The sequence below is a fragment of the Euprymna scolopes genome, chromosome 21 (genome assembly GCF_053919585.1).
Source record: "Euprymna scolopes isolate OS-2025 chromosome 21, ASM5391958v1, whole genome shotgun sequence".
Taxonomy (NCBI): Eukaryota; Metazoa; Mollusca; class Cephalopoda; order Sepiida; family Sepiolidae; genus Euprymna; species Euprymna scolopes.
Genome location: NC_136502.1, coordinates 50,422,396 through 50,449,316, shown reverse-complemented (window position 1 = coordinate 50,449,316; position 26,921 = coordinate 50,422,396). Strand labels below are relative to the sequence as shown.

At 32.8% G+C, this 26,921-nt stretch overlaps 1 protein-coding gene across 1 annotated transcript in view; it reads right to left on the bottom strand.

The window, feature by feature from the left end:
- Window positions 1–26,921, bottom strand: part of LOC145242793 (uncharacterized) — a 131,998-nt gene that overhangs the window by 93,330 nt on the left and 11,747 nt on the right. The window contains exon 2 of the mRNA XM_080105926.1: window positions 23,228–24,824. Coding sequence (XP_079962052.1) covers window positions 23,228–24,562 — 1,335 coding nt within the window. The 5' untranslated portion in view covers window positions 24,563–24,824. The remainder of the gene's footprint in view (window positions 1–23,227; window positions 24,825–26,921) is intronic.

Genomic DNA, 26,921 nt, shown 5'->3' with positions numbered 1-26,921 from the left:
ATTTATTTTTATAGAAATAACGTCTATATTCAATTTCTTGCTTTTACCGACGCTAATTTAGGATATTGCCAAATACAATTTAACAAAGCAAACAAACAACAAAAAAAACTGTTCATATTGCAGTTGAGTTTCGTACAAAAAGCCTTTCTCCACATGGAGTGAAGTGAACTAAGTTGAAGATCAACGTTATTTCATTATTATCTGTTGAAATGTCGCCTTGTATTGTTGAGAAAACTTGAAGCACTTACCCGCGACTCTCAGGAAGAGTGGCAGCAAAAACCTTTTGTGTGGGTGATGACTCTTTTTATATTGGTAGTTGTTACGTTTAACTTATTTGATTGTCTAACTGGATTATAAGAGGGATGGAGTGAACTGAATTTTGGTTGTGATTTCAGTTTGGGATTGGAGTTGAAGGAAATTGAATCGTTACCCTTATTACCAGATCGACAAGGTTCTACAATTTTTACCTAGTCTCAGGTCGCAACAAACCATTGTTGCAAAATCCTTGTTAACCTCTACCTTTCAGTGGAGAAAGTTTCCACAGTATTGAATTTGAAGCCGGTTTGTTTGCAGTTGTTGTTTTTTTTTTGGGGGGGGGTACGAAATTCTCCATCGGCAAAAGCTGGTTTTGTCTGTTTTAAAATTGGTATCCGTACCATTGACCAACTGTTCGCTAGTTTTAAAAGTTAAAAAAAAAATAAAAAGAACTTTCTGGGAATAAAATACACATTATCATGTTAAAATACGAAAAAGGTAACTAGCCTAGGAGAAGGAAAGTTCCGAAATATCACTATTCCTTCAACTTGGATCTAGAAACTTCATTTAATCAATGAATACTTACTGTTGTATAAAACCTTGTGACGTGAATGTGATATTATGTTGAGTAACGGTTTATTGAACTCTCCCTTTTGGTAAGAGAACAATAATGGCTACACGGTGTATTGTGACATTTGTCCCGTTTTAAACATAACGCCTTTTGTTTAAATGATTCTTTAGATTATTCTTTATTTTTTTTTCGAATTTAAAAAAAACAATACAGTTATTTTTAAGTTTTGTCACCCGGTGATTTATAAAGGTTTTGCGCTAATCTGTTATCTACAAAATTAAACGAGTTTTTTTTTTTTTTTTTTTTTTTTTTCAAATGGTAATTTTTTTAAATTAGCAAACGGAACAAAATAAAAAGATGACCCATTTTTTTTTTTTTTTTGCAGACTCGTGCTAAACCTTTGTAAACACTGTGTAGCGAAACTTAAAGGGAACAAAAAAATAAAAAAAATAAATAAAATAATAATAATAATAAAAATATTATTATTGTTGTTGTTGTTGTTGTTGTTATTACTATTATTAAAAAGGGCATTGTTTATGCAGCATCCGGCATTTGTAATGTTTAATGATTTTACCGTTTAGATTAAAATTAATCATTTTTATTTGATTTTTAATTTGCGTTTTAGAAACAAAAGGTGTTTCTTATTTTGGTCAAAATGAATACCAACGAAAGAGTTACCTTTAAAAGTTGATTTTTAGAGGTATTCAGGTCTGTTTTGAACGAATATCACATTTAAAATTGTCCCCGACAAGCATTTTTTTAATGATATTTAGACTTTTATTATCTAATGTATTCCCTATCGTTTGCTTTTGACTGATGACGATAACCGTATCGTTTTGCGTGCGTCGTGATAGAAAAAGAATGGGTTTGGTTTACTATACACATAGATACGAAAAAGTTGTCAAAAAGCAAATATATACCGAATAAATGTTATCAAAGGCAAGATAAATTACTTTTCTACCAACTGTATAAGTTTTTAGTGTTTTTATTTAATGCAAAATGTTTATTCGGTTGGGAAAACATACAGTATTTATCTGTATATTTGAAAAAAGACAAATGACGGCTAGCTCACTGTTGAATACCTCAAGTTTGGGAAAATTAGTTGAAACTAAAAAATTATACACACTACTGTTAAAAACTCACTCAATATATGTTACCGTGATATAGGCTGACGTATATTGAGTGAGTTTCTAACAATATTTTGTATATTTTTTTTTAGTTTGAACTAATTTTCCCAAACTTAAGGTATTCAACAGCGAGCTAGCCGCCATTTGTCTTTTTCAAATATACTGATAAATACTGCATGCTTTTCCAACCGAATAAACATTTTACATTAAATAAAAACACTAAAAACTTATTCAGTTTGGTAGAAAAATAATTTATCTTGCCTTTGATAACATTTATTTGTTATATATTTGTTTTTTTGACAACTTTTTCGTATCTATGTGTATAGACCTGGTCTAGGCACCGCCAAAACTGGGGGGGGGCAGGTAAGTACTTTTTGACGGACCGTCTTTTTAAAAATCTACCAAAAATCAGGTAATTATCCGATCAATACGAAATTTTCAGCGATTATTAAGAAAAGAATGAACTTTATAACAGTATACTTATTTTTCATAAACGATATTTATATATATATATTTTTTTTTTGCTTGAGGGGTTCCAAATATGCTTAAAATAATCATCTGAAACTGAACACAACATATTGTGTTGTTGTAAGGGACAGAATTGTAGTTTAAAAAAAAATTGTTTGCATACCTTATTTTGACGTCTGAATATCAGAACTTCGATTGTGTTTAATTATCCCGCTTTTGAGTTTTGAAGTGTGAAATTCGGTGAATATGTTAAGTAAAATAATTAATTTAAGTTTTTTTTTGCCTGTATGGTCTTCCATAGTTTGCTTTTTATTAAACACAAACGTAAACATTGTCGATCTAGACTCTAGATCGACGCGAAGTAACTGGTTGCCTATATGAATAAGTGGAATTATTTGAAATCCAGGTACTTATATTATAATATTTTTGCATATTCTCATAGAAAATCATCCTAATTCTTAGTTAGGCAACAAAATAAATAAATTAATTAGTTCAAAAACCTTTCTTTTTTTTCTTTTTTTAAAATATTTATGTATGTTTTTTGTGCAAGACAAAAAATGTCAATTGTTAACTTTTTGGGAAAATTTAACATTTAAAATTTAATTAAAAATAGTAGAAAAAGTTTTACATTATTCTGTTTTCTATATGATAAAATTCAGGGTTTTATCTTTCTGGGAAAAAAAAGTTACTCAGAAATAATGGATTTTAATAAATGTAATTTCGTTTTAAAGCACAACAATAACTTGATTTTTCGGCCATTTTTGGCGGTGCCTACGGCCCCATTAAGCTATTTGAGGATAATCAAAATGCTATAGTGCTTTTGCTTTCCTAGGACCCTACGCAGACAAAGGTGTAAGCATATGGATATAAAATATCACTTTATCTGGGACGCCCTAAATAACAAGGGTATAGAGATAATTAATTGTCCCATAACAAATATGCTAGCTGACACCATAACAAAACTTTCAACTTGATCAAAACTAGAAACATAGAAAGGACTTTTCTTCAGTTTTCAAAGTTGTTTACTGATATGATTCTCTTACGCATTTAAAAATAAATATATAAATAAATAAATAAATAAAAACAACAAAATAACATTCTATAAGCAAGCGGGGGGGGTTGAAAGTCCAACTCTCATCTTATAATTATCTCCCTTTGATTATAAATAACCCACAACCCCTTTCTTCTTTGTCCTCAGAAAAGTATTTTACTCTTTATCCGTCCAAACGTGCTCTTTTTTTTCCTCCTTAGAATTTCTGCTTGTTTTTAATCTCTTCCACCCACGATGCAACTCTCATCAATATCTGCTTCCTGTTTTTTGCTAACTATTCATTTCGTCTGTCATCGATTTCATTATGATTTGAATTTATATCCGAGAGATCTTTTAAGAATAGATGGCTGCTATCTCTATTTTGTGCCAGCTTGGTCTCTCGGTGATTGCTACCAAGTATTTCTTCAGGTTTTATTTCATTAGGTCAGTTGATCCTATCACAAACGGTATAATGTTTATTTCTTTAAGAGACCATGTTTTTAGATAATTTTTAGGTTCTGATATGTTGTTATTTTTTTTGCACGCAACTCTATCAAGGCCATAGTCATTTGGGATGGTGACATCAATAATGAGTACAGTTCTTGCGGGTTTGTTTCATATTACAAAGCCTGGTTTAACGGTCTTGTCTTTTGTGCATATGTCCGCCTGCATGTTTTTGTCATCAGTGTGTATTTGCTTTTAAGTTTCCTTTACTTATGAACTAGCCTAGGTGCCAGGCGTTGCCCGGGTGTTTGAAGGTGTGTGTTGAGCGAAAAAAAAAAAAAAAGTGGTAGTAGGCAGAAACGTCTTTACTGTTGCAATGTTGCATCCATCGCCAAACCGGAAGTGACGAATGTTTAAAATAAGGCTAGTTAATCGAAAAGAGAGGATGGCTTTCGAAAATGTCGACAAAAAAATCAACTACTTCCTATAGAAAGGTGCTCAGTTGAGGATGAAGGAATTAATGTTTTTTGCCAATTTTTCCATATTTGTAGTCCGAAGGGTCGAGCTTCAAAACGATACCAATCTTGTGAAAATCCGTCGCCTCTGTCCAAAGTTTTTGCGAGACATACATACATACATACATACATACATACATACATTTAAACAGACAGGTGAGATTTATATAATAAACTAGCGGGGGGGGGTACCCGGCGTTTCCTGAGTGTTTGGAGGTGTGTGTGGTCGGTCGGTGGTGGGGGTGTTAATGAAAACCTAAGAATAAGCGAAGTAAAAAAAAAAAAAAAAAAAAAACGAACGTTAAAACTTATCTGAAAAATAAAGCGGAGGGTACCTGGGCGGTGGGAGGGGGTAATAAAAACATCGAAAAAAAAAAAAAATTAACGTAAGGCAAACGAACGATGTTAAATGTAAAAATCGAAAAAACAAAAACAAAAAAGAAAGCAGAAAAACGAACGTTAACCCCCCCCCAAAAAAAAAACACATGATAAATGGCTTAAATAAGCCTGTTTTGATATCAAAATTTAAAAAATCGGTGGGTACCCAGGTGCTTTTGGGTGTGCGTCGTCGGTCGGGGTGGGGGTGTTAATGAAAACCTAAGAATAAGCGAAGTAAAAAAAAACAGAAAAACGAACGTTACATGAAAAATGGCTTAAATAAGACTGCTTCAATATTAAAATTTAAAAAATCGAAAAAAAAAAAAAATCTCACACCACAATTCGAACCCAAAACGTTTAGATAATGAACCAACGCTCTAACCAACTGAGCTAACACGACATACATGAAATTGTGTCAGTTCTTCAACTATTTAAACTAAATCAGGTCATGACGTTGTCTGACGCATACGTAGAACTGATCTTGTCATGAGAGGACGGTTTTTGTTGACCCTCATCCTGTAGAAAAGTGTTGATTTCAGGGTGAAAAAATTAACTTTTTGGCCAATTTTTCGATATTTGTCGTGCGGAGAGTGGAGCTTTAATATGATACCAAGTTTGTTAATTTTTGTTCTGTCTGTCGAAAGTTTTTAGTGGACACACAAACACACATACATATATACACACATTTTCGCTTTGATATTTATAGACTAGGTACCCAGTGTTGCCTGGGTTTTTAGGGGCGTGTGTGTGTGGGGGGGGGTAAAATCATTACAAAGCGAAGTAATAACCCTGTTTATAAAAACAAACAATGTTAAAACTTCTAAAAAAAAAAAAAAAAAAAAAAAAAAACGAAGTCTGGCGGTGCCCGTATGTTTGAAAAACCAAAAAAAGTTTGAGGGGGTGGGAGGTTCGAACTCGAATTCGAGGCGAAAGCAAAAAAAAAAAAAAAAAAAAAAAAACGTGATGAATTAACCAACTCCCCATAAAAAATAGGGGTGTCCATGTGAAAGCAATTGTCTGATATAAGGTTTCCACTGCATTGATCAAAAGATGATTGCTTTCTGGACGTTCTGGCGCGAAAGCTGAGAACATGAACCGTTGGAATTTAGTTTCACTTTATTTATACTAAAATGCAGGACAAACAGGCGACACAGCGAAATAGCGCGATTTTTATAAAAATCGATGTAAATAAATCTAGACGCGACACGTGTTCCCAAATCCTAGATATTATTATCTAGGGGGTATATAAACACTTCTAAACGATAGTACCCCCCTCCCGAGAATGGCGGCGAAAAAAGCCTTTGCGAGACATACATAAAATGATCACACAATGTAAATTAATACAAATAACCCGACTTCACAAATTGATAAAAGTTCATTATTGGATTTAATCCCTCATAACTATACCATTTTTTTTTTTAATGGAGAGTAGATAATGCAGTGGATGTGTTATCGGCAGCTCCAGTAACTCTCGCTTCTCCTTTTTTGTTCATCAGTCTTCATTCAAATGAGTGATTTTTCTGACACAGGGTGAAGAAAAAGCTGCTTTCCAGGTCGGTAGTAATTCATGAACAGTAGTCTCAGACGTCAGAAATTTTTCTGTCTCTATGTCTATCCTTGTGGCCATGTCACTAGTAAGGGTGCTGGAGGTAAATGTTTCGTCTGGGCTGATGTTATCTACCTGATAGTCAGGGACCCGAACCTTGGATTAACCACAGGAGGCTGTCCTATCAGCAGGTGCAAAGTACTGGGTCTTCTGTATTGCCATTTGGTGAATGGATTCTGGACTATGCAGTAGTCTCTGCTGAGGCCTCTCGATACCATACTAGTGGGTAATTATTACAGCTTTACCTTATCATGTGCTACAAAAAAAAATTTTTTTCCTGTCCTTTTCTCTCTTACCTTCCCTCTCTATCCTGCTCTAACTAAGTATGCCAACCTGTTCCACAAATCCCAAAACCTCAACATGAAATATCTCCAGAAAAAAACATAAATAAACCTAGAACCCCATACTCCAACGTAGACCCCTACTACTATGTTTCCTTCTCCAACATCAGGGGTCTACGTTCCAACCTTCCAGAGGTTAAAACCCAATTACAGGAGACAAAACCGGAAATATTCTTTCTGAGTGAAACTGGAATAGGGCCGGCCACTTCCCTAAATGATTTCATAATTAACGGATACTCTAACTGAAGATCTAAATCTGACCCCCAAGATCGCCATGGGCATGGAATATGTGCTTACGTTAAAGATGGCTTTCTGTGTGGCAGTGATATCTCCAGAGAAGACCCTAATTTACCTTATACATGCTTCCGGGTTGAACTTTAAGAGTAATATAAAAAATAGAAAATAGACCACATCCTGTCTGCACACCTCTCGGCTAACATTCACATCTGCGATGACTTCAATGTCCATAACGTGACATGGCTGACCCACTCAAATAAGACAGATGATGAGGAGAGGTTCTGTCCTGATTTGCCATTGCCTATAACCTCACTCAGATTGTTCACGAGCCCACCCGTGTGCCCGATACTACCGGTCAGTATGCAAGCCTTTTAGACCTTTTTCTCTTAACTTCCCCTGAGCTATGTTCATGTTCCATTCTATCTCCTCTGACCACTCTGTTGTATCAGTTAAGATAAAAATAAAGTGTAATAAGTCCCCAGATGTACCTCTCCACCATACTGTATACCAATACACTATGGCTGACTGGGATAGCTTCCATACATTCATATCTGATCTACCTCTGCGTTCTATGTTTAAAAAGGATGTGTCCTCTATAGTATCAGACCTGACTGAATCTAAAAAATTCCAACAAAAACCTAACAGCCAGCCATGGTTCCCCCCAGAATGTGCTGCTGCCATTGCGCACAGAAATCACTTTTTCCATAGCTACCAATGTAATATATACACTGAGACTAAAGTTGCTTTCAGGACTGCCAGCAATCACTGTAAAAGAGTAATAAAAAATGCAAGAGTGCTATATGCCCAGTCCGTTAAATCCAATGTAGCTGATCAGCAGCTTGGTTCCCACCAGTTTTGGCAAATAACAAATAGGATCCTGAACAGAAGCGTGCGTTCTATCCCAACTATTATCAATGGACCAGAGGTCATCTCGTCAGCATCAGAAAAGGCCAAACTATTTGCCAAGAACTTTGTAGCTAATTCTACCCTATGCGACAAAGGCCATCAACTCCCTGTATTTCCTCCTATAATACAACACGCAAGGTAACATACAAATATCTGTGCGTGAGGTCGCCAATCTAATCAAGAACCTTGATTCCAGTAAAGCAACTAGCCCTGACGGTATCCCAATTATAATATTAAAAATGCTTCAACCAGAACTTGAACTGTTTAAGCATTGCCTTAAGAAGAAGTGCTTTCCAACACCCGGGAAAACCTCATCAGTATGCCCTATATTTAAGAATTCAGGTGATAAGTCATCTCCCTCTCAGTACAGACCAATAAGTCTCCTGTGTGTCATGAGTAAGTTGCTGGAATCCATATTAAATAGAGAAGTAGTCAACCACCTCAACAGAAATAACCTTCTTAGTGACATGCAATATGGTTTCCGTTCTGCAAGATCTACAGCAGATGTGCTAACGATTATATTTCATAGGATTAGCGAATCTCTCGACAAAGGCTTCCTGTCTAGGGCAATTGCTCTTGACATATCAAAAGCCTTCGATAAGGTATGGCATAAGGGCCTACTTGACATATCAAAGGCCTTTGATAAGGTATGGCATAAGGGCCTACTTCACAAGATTTTCAGCTATGGTATAACTGGAAATGTTTTCTCAATCATTAAATCATTTCTCTCTGATAGGCTCATAAGAGTAGTGGTTGATGGACAAAAATCAGAGGCCTGCAGTATTAATGCTGGAGTCCCTCAGGGATCCATCCTGGGCCCAACTCTCTTCCAGATTTACATCAATGATCTCCCAAAACACATACTTAAATCATTCGTTGACATTTATGCTGATGACACAACCATTTATGGCAACACATTAAAGGCTGTAAATGACAAAGTTCTCTTTGATTATCTCTCCTTTGATCTTGAGCGCATGGTACAGTGGGGGAAGAGGCGGCTGGTTACTTTTAATGCATCTAAAACCAAGCTCCTATCTTTACACCATCAACGCTTTGATCCCCATCTGGCATCAATTGAAATGGATGGCTCTCACCTAGGGGAGGCCCCATGTTTTGACAAGCTTCTGGGTTTGACCTTTACTCCTGATCTGAAATGGAACACGTACATCAAGTCTGTTGCCAAGGTCGCTGGAAAAATGGTGGGATCCTTCTACCGCTTCAGAAGATATCTCAGTACTGATGCAATTCTCTATCTATATAAAAGCCAAGTACGTCCAAGGATGGAATACTGCTGCCACATCTGGGCAGGAGCTGCTAAAAACAGCCTATCCTGCCTTGAGTACAAAAATAGACTTCGTGGTTTAGTGGGGGATGCCCTTTTTTCTTCGCTGCAACCTCTCTCCCACAGAAGAGACGTTGCGAGCCTATCTTTGTTTCATCGTTATTTCCATGGGAGGTGCTCGTCTGAGCTCCAATCTCTGGTCCCCTCTCGCCAATTTTTCATGATAAACACCCGCCTAGCTGAAACTACTGTCAAAATTTTCCCCACTCTTTATCTGTGCCTAAATCAAAACGTAGATTCCATGAACAAAGCTTCTTTCTTAGAACTGAACGCCTGTGGAACTCTCTCCCGCTTGCCTGTTTCCCTCCTGACTTCAACATGGATGTCTTCAAGTCCAACGTAAACAAATTCCTGATAACACCCCCCTTAAGTAATGACACTTTATCAAATCTCCAATACTAATGAATACTGCTACACTATCCCATTGATTACAGTACACAAAATAACCCTTATCCCCGAGTGGCTCCCGGGCCTTGATAAATGGTGACCTTCATGTAAAAAAAAAAGAAAAAACACATGTTGCTTTTTATATATATAAAAGAAGAGAAGATAGAAGATGATGAGTCGCACGCTTGGTACCAATAAGATTTCTTTCTTTTTTTTATTTTACTTCAGTAAATTTTAAAAGATCAAGGGGCTTCCTCCTGGAACTAACGCTTAATTCCGTTACGATTTAAATTCATATTCAAGGGCTCTTTTAAGAATAAACGATGTCCCCTTTATGGCTACTATTTGTATTCCGTTACAGCTTGGTCTTCCAGGGATTGCTTCTAAGTATTTCTGAAGATTATTTTTTATTATGTTAGTTGCTCCTATCACAACCGGTATAATGTTTATTTCTTTCAGAGACCGTCATTTTTAGATCATTTGTTTTTTTTTATAGGTCCTGATATGTTGTTATCTTTTCCTGTTCAGCTCTATTAAGGCCAAAATCATTTGGGAATGTGACATTGATAATGAACGCAATTCTTCTGAGTTTGTTGGCCTTGTCTTTTTTTATTATTATTTTACTTCAGTAAGTTTTAAGGAGCTAACACTTGATTCTGTTATGATTTAAATTTATATCCGAGGGCTCTTTTAAGAATAAATAATGTTCCATTTATGGTTGCTATTTGTATTTCGTTACAGCTTGGTCTTCCAGGGATCTGAAGATTCTTTTTTATTACGCCAGTTGCTCCTATCACACCGGTATAATGTTTATTTCTTTCAGAGACCATGTCGTTTTTAGATCATTTTTTTAGGTCTTGATATTTTATCTTTTCCTGTTCAGCTCTGTTAAGCCCAAAATCATTTGGGAATGTGACATTAATAATGAGCGCCATTCTTCCGGGCTTGTTGGCCTTGTTCCTTTTTGTTTTAACATATGAGATTTTAACTGAAATATCTGGGAAGATATTGTGTAAGTATGCGCGTGTATCTCTAATTCTGATTAATTCAGTGCCGGAGATCCTATTTATTAAAACAGACGATAGAAGGTAATAACATACTACTAATATAAATTAGCGTATCTATATACTAATTTAATGTAATTTCTTATCACCTTCTATCCTTTTTAATAAATAGGATCTCTCGATCGAATAATTTATAATCTGGAAACCACGACACACGTATGTACGTTAAAGACACTATGGTATTAATGTATAGATTATATTTAGTAAATATTCTATATTTCATTTCGAAATCCATGTGTGTGCCTGTGTTGTTTTCTATTAGCATCATTTCTTATTATCTTTGTTTGTCATTTTATTTATAAAATTACACGAATGTGATTCAATAAAAAAAAAAGATCTAAACTGCTAAAAAATAATTTTTTTGAAAATTCCTGTAATTAATAAAAATTATTTAATAAAAAAAAATATTGTTTTCTAATATTGTCAATTTCAATATTCCATTTTATTTATAAAAATACGCCAATTTCATTATCCAATCAAGTGGCATTCTTATTGCCGGTGTAACACGACTTATGTCCCATTTTTTCCTTCATATTTTACTTTCCAGAAACTGCAAGAGGGCTGAATACTTTAACAACACCTCTTTTTATAAGAAAACACAGCAAAGGTTTATTTCGAGGAAAAAAAAAAATGAAAAGGAACAGAAAGTTCTCGGATGTTCTCCTGTCAGAAACAGAAACTTTAAGTGTCTCCAGGTCGTCCAGTGGAGAAGTCGCAGCCTGGGGAGATTTAGTAGACAGAGTGAGAGGAAAGAGATCTGTCTTTTTTGGTGGTCTGAGCTCCTCTCGGCTGCTAGATCATTCCTGACAGGAGTAAATAGTCCCTTACGGAGTATATAGGATTAATGCGCCCTGGTAACTGACTGGTCAGTGTGTGGCTAAATCAGTCAGCAAGGGGGCATTTGATCCACGAGAAAATAGACTGTTATGATGACTGCTACAATACATTTAAAATCATTTGTTTATAAAAAGGATCGTAAAATTATTAATTTTGCTGATAAAATTAAACATTTCTGTGGAGCTGACTTGCCATGAATATATATTTTTTTTATTTAACGAAGCGTCAACCATGCTCAAATATACATATCAGACTTTAAAACTACCGTCATCAACACCAAACATATTTTCCTGTTTCCATGAGAGAGATAGCCCTCCTAAGGTTTATATTGTTTAAAAGTCCATAACTGCAAAGTAAATGATTTTACTTATTTGAAATAACAATTATATTATTTGGTTTTCAAGTTTCTATACATAATATTACTGTACGAAAATAATATTTCTTAAGATGTAGGCAATTGTTTTTATTCAAATAAAACTGCATCAACCATGTATAGAATAAGAAACAATGAAATGGAGTTTCATTCTATATTAATAAACACCTTTACTTGTCATCTTTGTTAGTAGCGTGTACGACAGAGAAACAGGTTCGTAGGTTGAAGTGTTCTTGTGTAAAAATAGATGTAATATATTGCTGGCTTGTTGAGGAGAGTATAGTTCCGTTTACACCTGTTTATACCTAGTACTCGTTGGGACAAAAAAGGCTGATTAAAGGAGAAAGAAACGGAGTCTTCAGTGTCATGGTGTGTGTGTGTGTGTGTGTGTGTGTGTGTGTGTGTAAGTGTATTGATGAGAGCAGTTCTTTAGCGTGATAAAGAATGTTCGCTTGGGTACTGCATGTGGAAATAAATGTGAGTGTAAAGAGAGCCATTGTTAGCTTGTTGTACTCATGTTCAGCCTGGGGGGGGGGGGGCAAAGTCCCAGACTAATGTGTGCTGCCAGCTGAAGCCATGAGGAAAGAGAATGAGTTTCAGATTTCGCCTTTTATGTACTCGGTCACGTGATTGAAAGCTGGCTTGTGATTGGACAAGTCAGGGAAAAAATGGATTTCAAATCTCAAGTTGCGAGAATTAGCTTCTGCCTGTGATTGTAACGAGTTTTGGTTGCTACACATGCTTACACAGCCATATTAAATTTTAATAAAGTCATGCTTTGTAAGGGACATATTTATTGATGTCGTTAAGTGATTTTACTTATCTTTTTTTCTTAAATTACATTAAATATGGGTGTAACAGAAGAAGAAACGTCCCAGTGCGAGTAAAAACAGGTGTAATGTGAACATCTCACATCATCCTAAAAATGTTCTGCTATTAGAGGACGAGACCGGGTTGCATGTTTTAGTTAAAAATAAGTAATACTAGAAAGGTTTTGATACAATTTTAAGTTTTAGAAAATTTATTTACAAAAATAAGTAATGTTTGATTATTTTTTTTAAAATAAAATTAAACATTTATTGATTTCTGTATATGTACACATTTTAAAAAATATATATTTTTTAAAAAATAAGTAATTATTCTATGATCAAATTTCAAACCAAAAAAAAACCTGGAACAAAAAAACACGTTTTTTATTTTTTTAAATACAAAAATAATATTTGATAAATATATTTTTATAAACTAAAAGAAAAAAAAATAAACGGCTCATTTATTATTTTATGCAAATAAAAATCAAGTATTCCATTTTTTTGTTCAATAAAAACAGTGGGGGGGAAAAAAAACTGAAACAATAGCAAAAAAAAAACAATTTTTCTATATTTTTATAGGAATTATTTTATGTCAAGATGGGAATTTTATCTAACATGTTCGATGCTCTCTGTTGAAGGCAAGAAATGAGACAATCACAAAACAAACCCTACCTATAAAATTCAAGACAAACTTTATTGGTACACAGGATATTATTGCAAATCAGTGCGCCCATCTTGCGTCCGACTTTGGAGCAAGTAGTTTGCTTGAAGTGGTAATTGAGTTCTTTTGTATTCTGCAATGCTATCGTAATCTGTTGCAGGAAGGATGTTCATTGGACCTTATGACCGTAAAAAATTGGTAGCAACACAAACAGGCTGCATACCTAAGATGAAAAGTTCCCAATAATAAGAAAAATCGGACCAAGTAAAGAATAGATACCCTGTAGCAGACGGTGCCCGGCGCACATTTCAACTAACACCGGTGATTCGACCTTGACATTGGCACAAGCACATGGCGTCGGTTGTTTGTAAACACGTCAAATAGCAAACATGCTCAAATATTCGCCAGCAATTTTTTTTTTTTTTATATATTTACAAAACTTTTGAAGATTTAAAAGAAAAAGTATATATTTACAAAACATTTTTTAAAGTAAGTAACAAAACGAACGTATTTAAATAAAAGATATTTAAATAAATGGGTGTGTCTTTCTGTTTCGGATTTTTAGGACTAAGATTGATTTTTATGTACCGTGTTTTTTTTGGGGGGGGGGGGTTCTGCGTGCGTTTTTACTTGGTCCGAAAAATCCATAATGCGGTTGTAGACATTCTGTCTTATAAGTCAGCCTAATTCCTAGGCTTTTATGAATATGTTCTATGCTTCACCTACGGCTGAGATTTGAAGTAAAGAAGGCACTAATGTTAGCACCCAAGTCTCTTTCTTAGAAGACATAATAAAAATGAGTCCTCCCTCTTCAGTGGTCTGGAACAAACTGAAAAATCTGAAAAGGAAATAGAAATTGGCACCAAAGGCACGTGACATGCTTGGTAAGATTCGACCAATCAAATCGATCAATACAATGCTAGTTAGGGCTTGTACTATGACTGCAAAAATTTCTTATAATTTTAAATAAAGAAATCAATTAATATTTATAAATATAATTTTATAATACTAAAAAAATTCAAAACAGTGAAAAAAATAAACTGTTAAACAATAACATTTAATTTATTACTTATTTTTGTAAAAAGAAAACAAAAATAATAAAAATGATTTTTCTAAATAAAACCTTTCCATTATTACTTATAATTAATAATTAAAACATGCAACCTGGTCTCGTCGAGGTCTAATGGCAGAACATTTTTTGGCCAATGTGAGATTTTTAGTTTACACCGGTTTTTACTTGCACCGGGATGGTTCTTCTTCTATTATGCCTAAACATACATTCATTGTACAATAAATATATTTGCATCTTGTCAACTTTGATGATATTTTCGCAGATGAATTTAAGTTCCATAGTTTTTAATCTAAAAATCAAACACGATGAAATTAGCAAAATATTTGTAAAGAAACAATTTGTATAAAACTTAGATGTGAGTGTCACGGATATGATTTGCGCAAGCCTTTTCTCGTCTCACACAAAAACGCACGTTCACATTTCAAGCTATATTACTTGTCATATACATACGCGCACACAAACATACGCGCCCACGTCCACACACGTACATATATTCACGTTCGCATACATACACTCCCATTCACGTGTATATATTCACACATGCTAACGTACACACATGTACTCACATACATGCACGCATGGACGTCACTTCCTCTTTCAAAGGAAATCCACACATGCGTAAAAGACCACCGGAAACACCTATAAAAGGAAGAGCAATAAGCGGCCTTTTCCTTTTTAGGACCAGCTTTCGAGCTGTACGGTCTACAGACCGACAGCATGCTTTTCAGCATGTGCACGCGCGTACCTCACGCCACTTGCTACTATGTGGGACAAAAAGTTATCAGACCGTATGTACACTTTATACGCTTTCTATCCCCATAACCTGGATTGACTTTCTCACTCTATCTCCCCTTTCTTTTTGGTCCATCAACACAGACATGTACGCGACTCTCTACTGAGCCAGCTTGCCACTTTGCGTTTCTCTATTGCATTTCCCTTTCCTTCCATGCGCGTAGTTGTCAACGGCTGAATGAACACGTGTACACCCAAGACTTTCATTTCTCAACAGAAAATAAACGACATGTTTATTTTATTCCAGCATTTGAGTTCTTTGTTTCCGTCATTCAATTCGTTTCATTATTTTTTCTTGTAGCGAGTTTAGGGTATTTATATCCTAGTCTTCTGCAGATTTATATGCTTTTAAGTGGATTCGTTCTTATTTTCGTAATTCAGAAAAAGCGGAATTCCGCTTTTTAATAAGATCAAATCACTGAAGCTTTACGTCCCTATTTTCCCATTTGTTTTTCTTTCTTCTTCTCTGTCACTTTATTTTTCTTTCTCTTTTTCTTCTTTCTATCACGTTTTGTTTTAACCCTCTTTCCCAACCTTTTCTACTGTCTCCAAAAATGTACATTTCGCCATCTTTCAAACGATTTATTGGTAGGGGAGTTAGAAGATACGGATTTGTATTACTATACACATAGATTTGAAAATGTTGTAAAAAAACAAAAACAAAACAAAAACAAAACAAATATATAACAAATAAATGTTATCGAAGGCAAGATAAGTTACTTTTCTACCTAACTTCTTTCTAACTGGATAATTTTTTTAGTGTTTTTATTTAATGTAACGTGTTTATTCAGCTCCAAAACATACAGTGTATCGATGTAATTGAAAAATGCAAACTCGCTGTTGAACAGGGTAAGTTTCGGAAAAGGAGTTTAAACAAAAAAAAATATACAAAATACTGTTAATAACTCACTCAATATATGTTACCTTGACATAGGCACACATATATTCAGTGGGTTTCTAACAGTATTTTGTATAATTTGTTTGTTTGAACTCATTTTCCCAAACTTCCCATGTTCAACAGCGAGTATGCCGCCATGCTTCAATACAATACTAATAGGCAGTGTTTATGAATTGAACTATTCTATCAGTGAATAAGCTAAATTATGCAATACTCGCTTGTTTGTTTATGGTAAAATACAATCGCACATTGAAATGTGTGATGGCTGTATTGTCACGAGTAAAGTAAAACAAAAGATCTTTTAAAAATTCATAGTTGAACATGTGCGAAAGATTTACAGATTATGAATGAATTTTTCAAAACGGTGTTACCGAAAATATGGATATTTTAACTGTAGTTAACAAAACAAAACAGGGGTAAACAAACAAATACTATCAAAGGCAATGTATGTACTCCTCTACTTACCTAGAGAAGTCTATTTGGGTTTTAACATGAACTCTAATCGTACCTCCTCGCCAAACTTTCCCCAAAACACTCGACTAACTACAACCACAATATACAATTTCCCTCACTCTCTACCTGTGTCTAAATCTCTAAATCTAAACGCAGATTCCATGAGCAAAGCTTCTGCGCTTGTTAAGATACAGCGGGCAGATCGATTTTAAAAAAAATATGTTGTTTGGAGCAAAAACTACATTACATACTTAATTGTCATGCCGAAAATATTAATACATCCAAAAATTACGAAAAATCATTGAATAGAAATTTATTTCTAGTTAAAAGTCATTTTTACAGAAAATTGGGTAAAATTGCATTTTTATTAGACGTTATAAAGTAGGCAGTTTGAAGTTATACACAAGGGACATAACTCCTTAAAGAATATTATAGATTAATTGTGTCATGGCTGCAATATAGTGATAGACTTCTTCTTCTTTTTTTACTAAAAACACAATAGCAGGTGTTCTACTCGATGAATTTTCGTAATTTTTTTTAATATATTTCTATTTTTAACATGACAATTATTTATGTAACATTGTTTTTCTTAAAACGATATATTTAAAAAATCAATCTGTCGACTATAACTTAAAAGCACCAAAGCGTCTTTCCCAGAATTGCCCGCCTGTGGAACAGTGTTCCACTGGCTTGCTTCCTGGTTGAATACAACATGGTAGCCTTCAAATCCAATGAAAGCAAGTTCTTGTTGAGTTATTCCCAGAAATAATTTTTCCTAATTTACACCATTAACGATTACTAGACAATCACCTTACAATCATTAACCCTTATCCTTGAGTGGCCTTCGAGCCTAGATAAGTTGTGACTACCAAGTAAAAAATAAACATATTTTGACGTGTGTTGTCATTCTACACAAAACCTCTCTGTTCAGTTGGAACAAGAAAAAAAAACGTTGCCACCATAAGTATTGCACAACGAATCTTGATAACTGCTCAAAAATCGAAACAAATACTGGTAGTACATTTTCACATGATTGGCGTTTCTAGAAGTATTTTGTTAAATTAAAATTGTAGCTGTTTTCTTAATGCATTTGTATTTCATAATGTTCTGAATTACGTGAAATTGGTTTTAAGTTTCGGTACTGGTACAGCTTTTGAATCAGACACAACCCACTTTTGTCAACGCAGAATTATGTAAACATTTGGAAAAGGGTCAAGAGGCAATGAACTTTTGGCAAAATCTAAATGCAGGAGAGTTCTTTCTAACAGAACAAATAATCAAAAATTTATAGCAAGAAAATACAGATTCATTTATTTAACAGAAAAAAAATAATGAAGCAACATTTAAAGCAAGAAAAAACATTTACTCTATAGAGGGTGGAATGATAAAATTGTCGCCCTACAAAAAGACAACATGATTCTATTTCAGTCGGGTGAAAACCGGTTTTCTTTTTTCGTTGCAGACCATCTACTAGTTGGCCAGTTATGTACAAATCCCAAGAGTGATAGGAGCCTTCCATCATGTCTGAAAGTAACAATGTTCAACAAGCAGAATCAGAGATGCACAGCTGTACAACTCATGCTCTCTACCAGTCCAAGTTATGACAACAGGACCAGGACCAGGACAACATTGCCAGCATCCTCAAAATGTTTTGCTGGATTGTCATGAATAACAGGAACGATGAAAACAAAATTTCCTGCCATGGTTATGGTCTTATGTGTGGTTTTAAGTGAGAGCCACATCATGCCACCTCACATCTTCTAAATCAGCTTGAAAGTCAACACCAAAGTGTACCTGCATGTTTGGTGTTTCCTTGGTGCAATCAGCTGGCAGCTGGCAGACCGTGAGTGTGACAGCAGGACTCGTCACCAGCCCACAAGTGTAAAGAGACCAAGGCTTGGCTTCAGAAGGAGTACGATGACTTTTTACCCTTCTCTCACTGCCCCCCCTTCTTCCTAACCTGAACCTGATGAACTACTTTGTTTGGTCATACGTCGAGAACATCACCAACATGACCTCCCATACCACCAAAGCTAGCCAGATCGCTGCCATCTGCCGAGCTCTTTTGAGTGCTTGTGGAAAAGGCATTCTCCCAGTTTTGGGTCCGTATCGAGACAGTGATTGAGGCTGAAGGTGGCTACATTGAATAGAGGTCATCTCTACTACATAATCAACTTACCTGAATTGATTTTTTCAATAAGTTTTGAAATAAAGTTGTAGTGTTTTCTTTAGGGCAAACCTTTATCATTCTACCCTGTATTTATTTTTTATAAAAACTATCATTTATAATGTTTTCTTTCAACAAGAAAATTAAATTATATTTTTTAGGGGGTGGACTTGTCCAGCTTTTGAATCAAAAACCAAACAGTTTTATTGTTACCCTAACCCAAGATTATGCTTAAACTACTGTTATTGCCTTTGGTAACAATTATTTGTTGACTTTTTTTTATCACCCTTTTTTTCTCAGTTGAAAATTCTTGCCAATCGGCAAATTAGATTTAATCAATTTACTCCTATACTTTTTCTTGCACGGTGCTTCAGTCTCTTCTGGCTGTTTATATGGACATAAGATTTTACTCTGGTTCGAAAGCTGCACTATTTCAAAAGTTCCCATAGCTAAATTTATTCATTATAGAATAATTTGTGTCGATGCAGAATAAAAATTTAGATAAAGTGGAGGAAAAATATAATACACGTGTGAAGGTTAACTGAAATTAAAAAAACAAAAAAACAGAAATAGACAATATATTAAAATAAAAGAAAAATGTGGGTGAAAGTAAAAATTTCCATAAAACTTGAAATTTGGTACCAGAGGAAAAAAAGAATTCAACACAAAAACGTTTTCATTTTCTAAATTACTGATGATAAAATTGGTTTAAAAATGTTTAAGTTTTGGTAAAGTTCTTTGTTCCAGAAGCTGTAAAGTTGTACATTTAGAATGATTTTTGATGAGGCAAAATATAAAAATCAAGTAGAAAGAAAAAAATATTAAGATTTATTAATGGAACTGAAAAATAGAATAGTAATAGAAAAAGCATTTAGACAGTAAACATAAAGCTTGCATATACATATATACATACACATGAAATAAGCATGTACATCAATATACATTAATACTGCTACACCAATATATTATAGCTTACACACATGAAATATATATATGCACATTAATTTTTCATTGATGTCATACATAGCTGCTGCTGCTATTTTGATATTAACGCTTTTGCTGCCTCTTTCTGTACACCCTCAAATGCATGTATCCTATGATTCAACAGTTGACGTCATAAACATGTTAATTAGAAATTTCAGTTGTGTTACATTTAGAATGTACGGATGGTACTAACATTATCTTAAAAATAGAAAAAGCGAATAATAACCTTTGTATTAAGCGGTAATACATTTGCGTTTTTGAGTTAGTCAAGTATGTAGTCTATCAGCAAACATAATCTTCACTCAAGGGATGTAACATCTGTATCATAACTACAATCTATTTTCTTTTGCACTAGCAATTTATCACTTGTGGAGTGATTAATGCATGGTTTTCTAACAAGACTTGCATGTATTTCACTTGTAGAGTTATATATTTTTTTTTACTCATATTCATCCAAAACAAGGCCCATTGCCACAGAGACATAAGCGGATTCTGTGAATTAGGAACCATGTCTACAAGGACACATTAAATAAGGAGTTGAGTAGTGAGATGTCTGTTCACATTACATTTAAATTTCTGCATGTCAGTACAGCCGCAAAAGCAGAATAAAAGGCAGGAATTCAAAAGTCTAATCGTTTGAGAAATTAAACTTTCAGAATATAAGGCTCTCCAGCGTCAGGAGACTGCTAGAGTGAAGGTGTCGTATTTTACTGTTTGTTTACTAATTGGGGTATTTACATCAAGAGGGATGCGAAAGGCAATGTTTACTTTTTCGCCAACACCTTTTCCGATGATTTATGAAAAGTTTGAGTGCCTTATTAACAAGCCATCAAATTTCTTGCTCACCGGGGCTTAGTTGAGTTAGCTGAAAGCAAGATAAAAAGGCTTAACTTCAATTCTATTTCTATAGTACAGGTATGTCATCAGACTCAACCTATTTTGTGTGAATAAAACTGATTTAAATCGTACAGATGTTTTTCCTTTTAATAAAAAGCATAGTAATCCTTTTCTTCATATCAAATACGGTCAGTATGATGACTATTAATGCAGCACCCTACAAAATGGTGATCTTAACACTCTTCTTCCCCTACTCTACATACACATTATAATGTTTAACAATTTCTGGTAAAATTGCCAATGTATACCAACTAAATATTCACCTTTCAACAGTTGATTTTCAGGTCTGTTTTAAATAAACATCACATCTAGAGTTTTCTTAAAATGGCCTAAGACTGGTGATGCTAAACTTCACACTTTGTCAGTATCAAAAACGAATCTTTTATTTTATGGACTTTAATAACAGTATGAAATACTGGAGATTATCTTCTATTACCCAGATTGAAGTGTTGAAATTAAAGTTTGCCTTTGAACTGACAGAATCTGTTAAATGTTTGTGCAAAAAAAAAAAAAGAAAAGAAGTTTTAAATGTTCTCAATTAATCGTACGTCTAAATGATAACAAGTAAAAAAAAAAAGAATGTTCTCCCCAATGTAAGATACTGGCTTTTTATATGCTCAAATTCAGCTGTGTCTTAATTTGCATATGTCACCTTGTTCTTTCCTATTGGTCAGGTTTTGAGTTAGAGTATCAGTGACTTTTTACAATACAAACATGTAACCCTTGGACACTTGTTTCCATGACCGTTGTCACATGGATGTAAAAGAAGAAATAGAAACTAATTTCCTTGTACCTGAAATGCTTTTAAAATGTGTTTTAGTGCGATACTATCAAAGTCACCTCACCAAGCTTGTTAAAAATTAAATAAGGAAATAAGTTTATCATCAAACTAAAGTTTTAGGAAGTAGAACACAAAAGAAAGTAAATATGGTATTATTAATCAAGGTGTGACAATGATTTGAGACAAAGGACTGAACAATGGATACGAGTGTGTTTGGGGTTGCTTTTCAGTCAGTTTTGTGGATGGCGATGAGTGTTGCAACAGTTGCAAACAGTCTTTGATTTATGACAGTTGGAAATTTAGCACAGTTGAAGGAAGCTCGTGACTTAGAACAGATTAAGAGTGATTTAAAAAATCAAGATAAGCTGACATCAACTGACGAACACGATCATGACAGAATATAAATGTGGACCTTAGCATGTATAGGGTCGATGGTGTCACCCACATTCATAAAGTGCAACTGATATTTGTAGAATGTGTCAGAGGTAGTGTTTTTTTAAATTTTTTTCATATTTATGAATCTGTAGGTAACCCCCCCCACCAGCTGCTAATGTGAGAGATGACAACACGATCAGAAGAGAAGATGAAGAAGAATTACATCATGAAAACGTTGTCAGTATTTATTGACAACCACGGGAACAAATGTGATAATTTGTACATTTATTTTAATTAATTTATAATAAAGAGAAATAATATTTAATTTATGCAGAATCTTCCCTTTAATGTATAAAATATAAAGTGGTATTAGATATTTTATATTTGTGGAAATCAAGGGAAAGGATTCATATCATGAGTACCTCCCTTTAATGTTCACAAATATTCAATAAGTAAGATGTATCTGAAAGTCAGAATAATCATTTTGAGAAAAAAGAAAATGACATGAAGTAGAATATATTCATGCTAGTAATATAATGGAAGAATAAAAGGAAAAAAAATAAACTAAGCTCAATTAAGATATGTTAGAGGGATTCCTATTTGGGTTTAACTTTGAAAATCTGACTAGATAACTTGATACATTAAAAAAGTAGATATTAGATATGACTTTACAAACTTTCATTATGTTATAAATTTGTTGAAGATGCGCCATGAAGTATTTTTATACTCATATTCACCCCAAATAAGCATACTGCTACTAGGACATAAGAGGTTACTAATTGGGACTATAAACACAGGTACACTATCTAGGGAGTTGAGCAGTGAGATGTTTTAAAGTATAGAGCCTTTCTCATTTCTCAATTTTCCTATTTTTAAGATTCTAACCATCTCTTTAAATGCAATTGTATGGATTTCCCTTTGACCGTCAATTATTCATCAAGTATCTCTTTTACTCCTTTTCCCCAAAAACAAAGCATATTTCCACATAGAATGTAAAGGGTTATTATTTAAGATTGTGTCTACCAAGCAAAATGTCAACAAGGCAGTTGTATTATTTGGATTCTTAAGACTACTGCTATCATCTTGAATATTATTTTCATAATGTTTCAGTCAATCTAATCTCCGATCTTCTTTAGCTATATCTTGTCAAACTCAGGAATCTTTCTGCAGAACTTGGAAATCTATACAGAATTTCGAAAGGAACCCTTTATTTAATCTACAGGGGTAGCATGCTCAATCAGCCATTACTGGGTAGAAGTCCAAAGTAATTCTCAATTGTATTTTGAACCTTCAACTTACAGAAGAGTGTAACTTTACAACTGAATTTTACCAAGTACTTTATCTATGACACCATAACCTCAATGCAGTAGATTTTTAATTTTTTTTCATGAAACTGGGAAATCCTGTGATTATTGGAATGATTGAATTTCTAAGATTCCGGTTTTTTCTTTTTATTTCCTGGTGTGAGCTTTCATGTGTTCTTTTAATACCGCTTGGTTTTGAAAAGGTGATGCACACACTATACATTCATAACTTGGCTCTCCGTTGTGTGTTCGCATGTGCAGATTTAAATGCGGTTTCTGTGAAAATGATGAGCCGCACACTTCGCATGCATATGGCTTCTCTCTGTTGTGAATCCGTACGTGCGTCTTTAACGCCGACTTTGTTGAAAAAAGTAATTGACAAACTTTGCATGAATATGGTTTCTCGCCCGTGTGTTTGCGCATGTGCACCGTGAAATGTGTTTCATCTTTGAATGATGAGCCACACACTTGACAGAAAAAAGCTTTCTCCTTGGAAGGAGTTTGAATGCCTGCAGTGTGTTTTTGCATGTGTGCCTTTAAGTTATCTTTACTGATGAAGGACGAACTGCACATGTTGCAACAATAAGGTTTCGTCACGGTGTGGTTACGCACATGTAACATTAATGCACCTTTTGTTTGAAATGAGGAGCTGCATATGCCACAACTATATAGTCTCTCTTCAAAGTGGGTAGGTATGTGATGGTCTAATTCAGATTGTGTTGCAAATGATAAGGTACACAGTTCACAACTATAAGGTCTCTCTTCAATGTGGGTAGGTATATGGCTTTCTAATTCAGATTGTGTTGCAAATGATAAGGTACACAGTTCACAACTATAAGGTCTCTCTTCAATGTGGATGGGTACATGGCTTTCTAATTCAGATTGTGTTGCAAATGATAAGGTACACAGTTCACAACTATAAGGTCTCTCTTCAATGTGGGTAGGTATATGGCTTTCTAATTCAGATTGTGTTGCAAATGATAAGGTACACAGTTCACAACTATAAGGTCTCTCTTCAATGTGGGTAGGTACATGGCTTTCTAATTCAGATTGTGTTGCAAATGATAAGGTACACAGTTCACAATTATAAGGTCGCTCTTCAATGTGGGTAGGTACATGGCTTTCTAATTCAGATTGTGTTGCAAATGATAAGGTACACAGTTCACAACTATAAGGTCGCTCTTCAATGTGGGTAGGTACATGGCTTTCTAATTCAGATTTTGTTGTAAAGTATGAGTTAAACACATTAAAAGAATAAGGATTCACTCCAGCATGGTTACGCACATGTATCATTAATGCACCTTTCGTCTGATATGATGAGCCACACACCTCGCAAGAAAAAGGTTTTTCTCCAGTGTGTCTTCGCATATGTGTCCGTAAATGAGATCTCGAAATACATGATAAACCACAAACTTGACAAATATGAGCTTTTTTCCCGGTGTCCTTTTGCATGTTTACTTTTACACTGGATTTCACTATGAATGGCATGTCACATATTTCAAAAGGAGAGAGAATGTATCAAATTCTCTCGTTTAAAATAAGTTCTGTGTGAAAAAGTTTAGCAAAAAAACGCCTCAAGTGTAGTGTTTTTTTTAAATCATAAATTTGTAAATACCTTCAAAATGGATGTTTCTATAAATGATGAATTTCATGCTTTACAATTCATTGTTATTTCCAACTTAACAAAAAGTTTTCTGTTCCATCCATATATGCAATGTCCACTTTCCGTTTTCTCCATTGTTTCTGTTACCTGCGAATGAATAAGAGAGTTTATTCATGCCATACATTATTTAAAATTAGTCGTATACGAAAACAAAATACTGAGTTTAATATTTTTGTAAATGTGGCACTTTCAGCATTTTTTGTCAAAGTTTTGAAGATAAACGATACTGGACTGTGAGATTACTTGTTGAATTTGTTTCTATAGCTTGACGCATAGCATCTATATATAATAATATAATAATATAATGATATAATAATATAATGATATAATAATATGATATAATAATATAATAATGATATAATAATATAATGATATAATAATATAATAATATAATGATATAATGATACAATAATATAATAATATAATGATATAATGATATAATAATATAATGATATAATAATATGATATAATAATATAATAATACAATAATATAATAATATAATGATATAATAATATAATAATATAATGATATAATGATACAATAATATAATATAATGATATAATAATATAATAATATAATGATATAATAATATAATAACATAATGATATAATAATACAATAATATAACAATATAATGATATAATAATACAATAATATAATGCTATAATGATATAATATAATAATATAATAATATAATGATATAATAATACAATATAATAATATAATGATATAATAATATAATAATAATATAATATAATAATATAATAATATAATGATATAATAATACAATAATATAATAATATAATGATATAATGATATAATATAATAATATAATGATATAATGATATAATAATACAATAATAATATAATGATATAATAATATAATGATATAATAATACAATAATATAATAATATAATGATATAATAATACAATAATATAATGATATAATAATACAATAATAATATAATGATATAATAATATAATGATATAATAATACAATAATATAATAATATAATGATATAATATAATGATATAATAATATAATAATATAATGATATAATAATATAATAATATAATGATATAATAATATAATAATATGATATAATAATATAATGATATAATAATATAATGATATAATAATACAATAATAATATAATGATATAATAATATAATGATATAATAATATAATAATATAATGATATAATAATACAATAATAATATAATGATATAATAATATAATAATATAATGATATAATATAATGATATAATAATATAATAATACAATGATATAATAATATAATGATATAATAATATAATAATATAATAATATAATAATATAATGATATAATAATATAATAATATAATGATATAATAATATAATGATATAATAATATAATATAATAATACAATAATAATATAATGATATAATAATATAATGATATAATAATATAATAATATAATGATATAATAATACAATAATAATATAATGATATAATAATACAATAATATAATGATATAATAATACAATAATAATATAATGATATAATAATATAATGATATAATAATACAATAATATAATGATATAATAATACAATAATATAATAATATAATGATATAATAATACAATAATATAATAATATAATGATATAATAATACAATAATAATATAATGATATAATAATATAATGATATAATAATACAATAATATAATATAATAACATAATGATATAAGTTCATCTGATCTTATCTGATTGCCAATATTGCATAACAGTCATGTGTAGCTTTCAAAGCACACATGAAGTAGAACAATGCACAAAATATGGTTATATTTTCACTAACGAGCGATCACACATATAATGTTCTCGCTCATAAAGGAGCAAGAAATCAGATAAATCAAATAGTTCATGTTTATACAGATATGCACAGGGTTTTTGCACATGCTCGTTTTACTTTGATTATTGCTTCTTCCCGTCATCTTTTAACGCGGGCCGTAATCATTTTTTTGAAAGATGACATAAAATTTTCATGAATGAATGACACAAGAGTAAGTGAGTGAGTGTGTTTGCTTAATGGCATTTCAACCTGTAGGGGTCATTTAATGCCAAGAAAAGTTTTATTGACATAGGAAGTTTTAAATTTCTTATAAAGTTTATCTTCAGAAGCAAGATTCTTTAAATTTTCCAA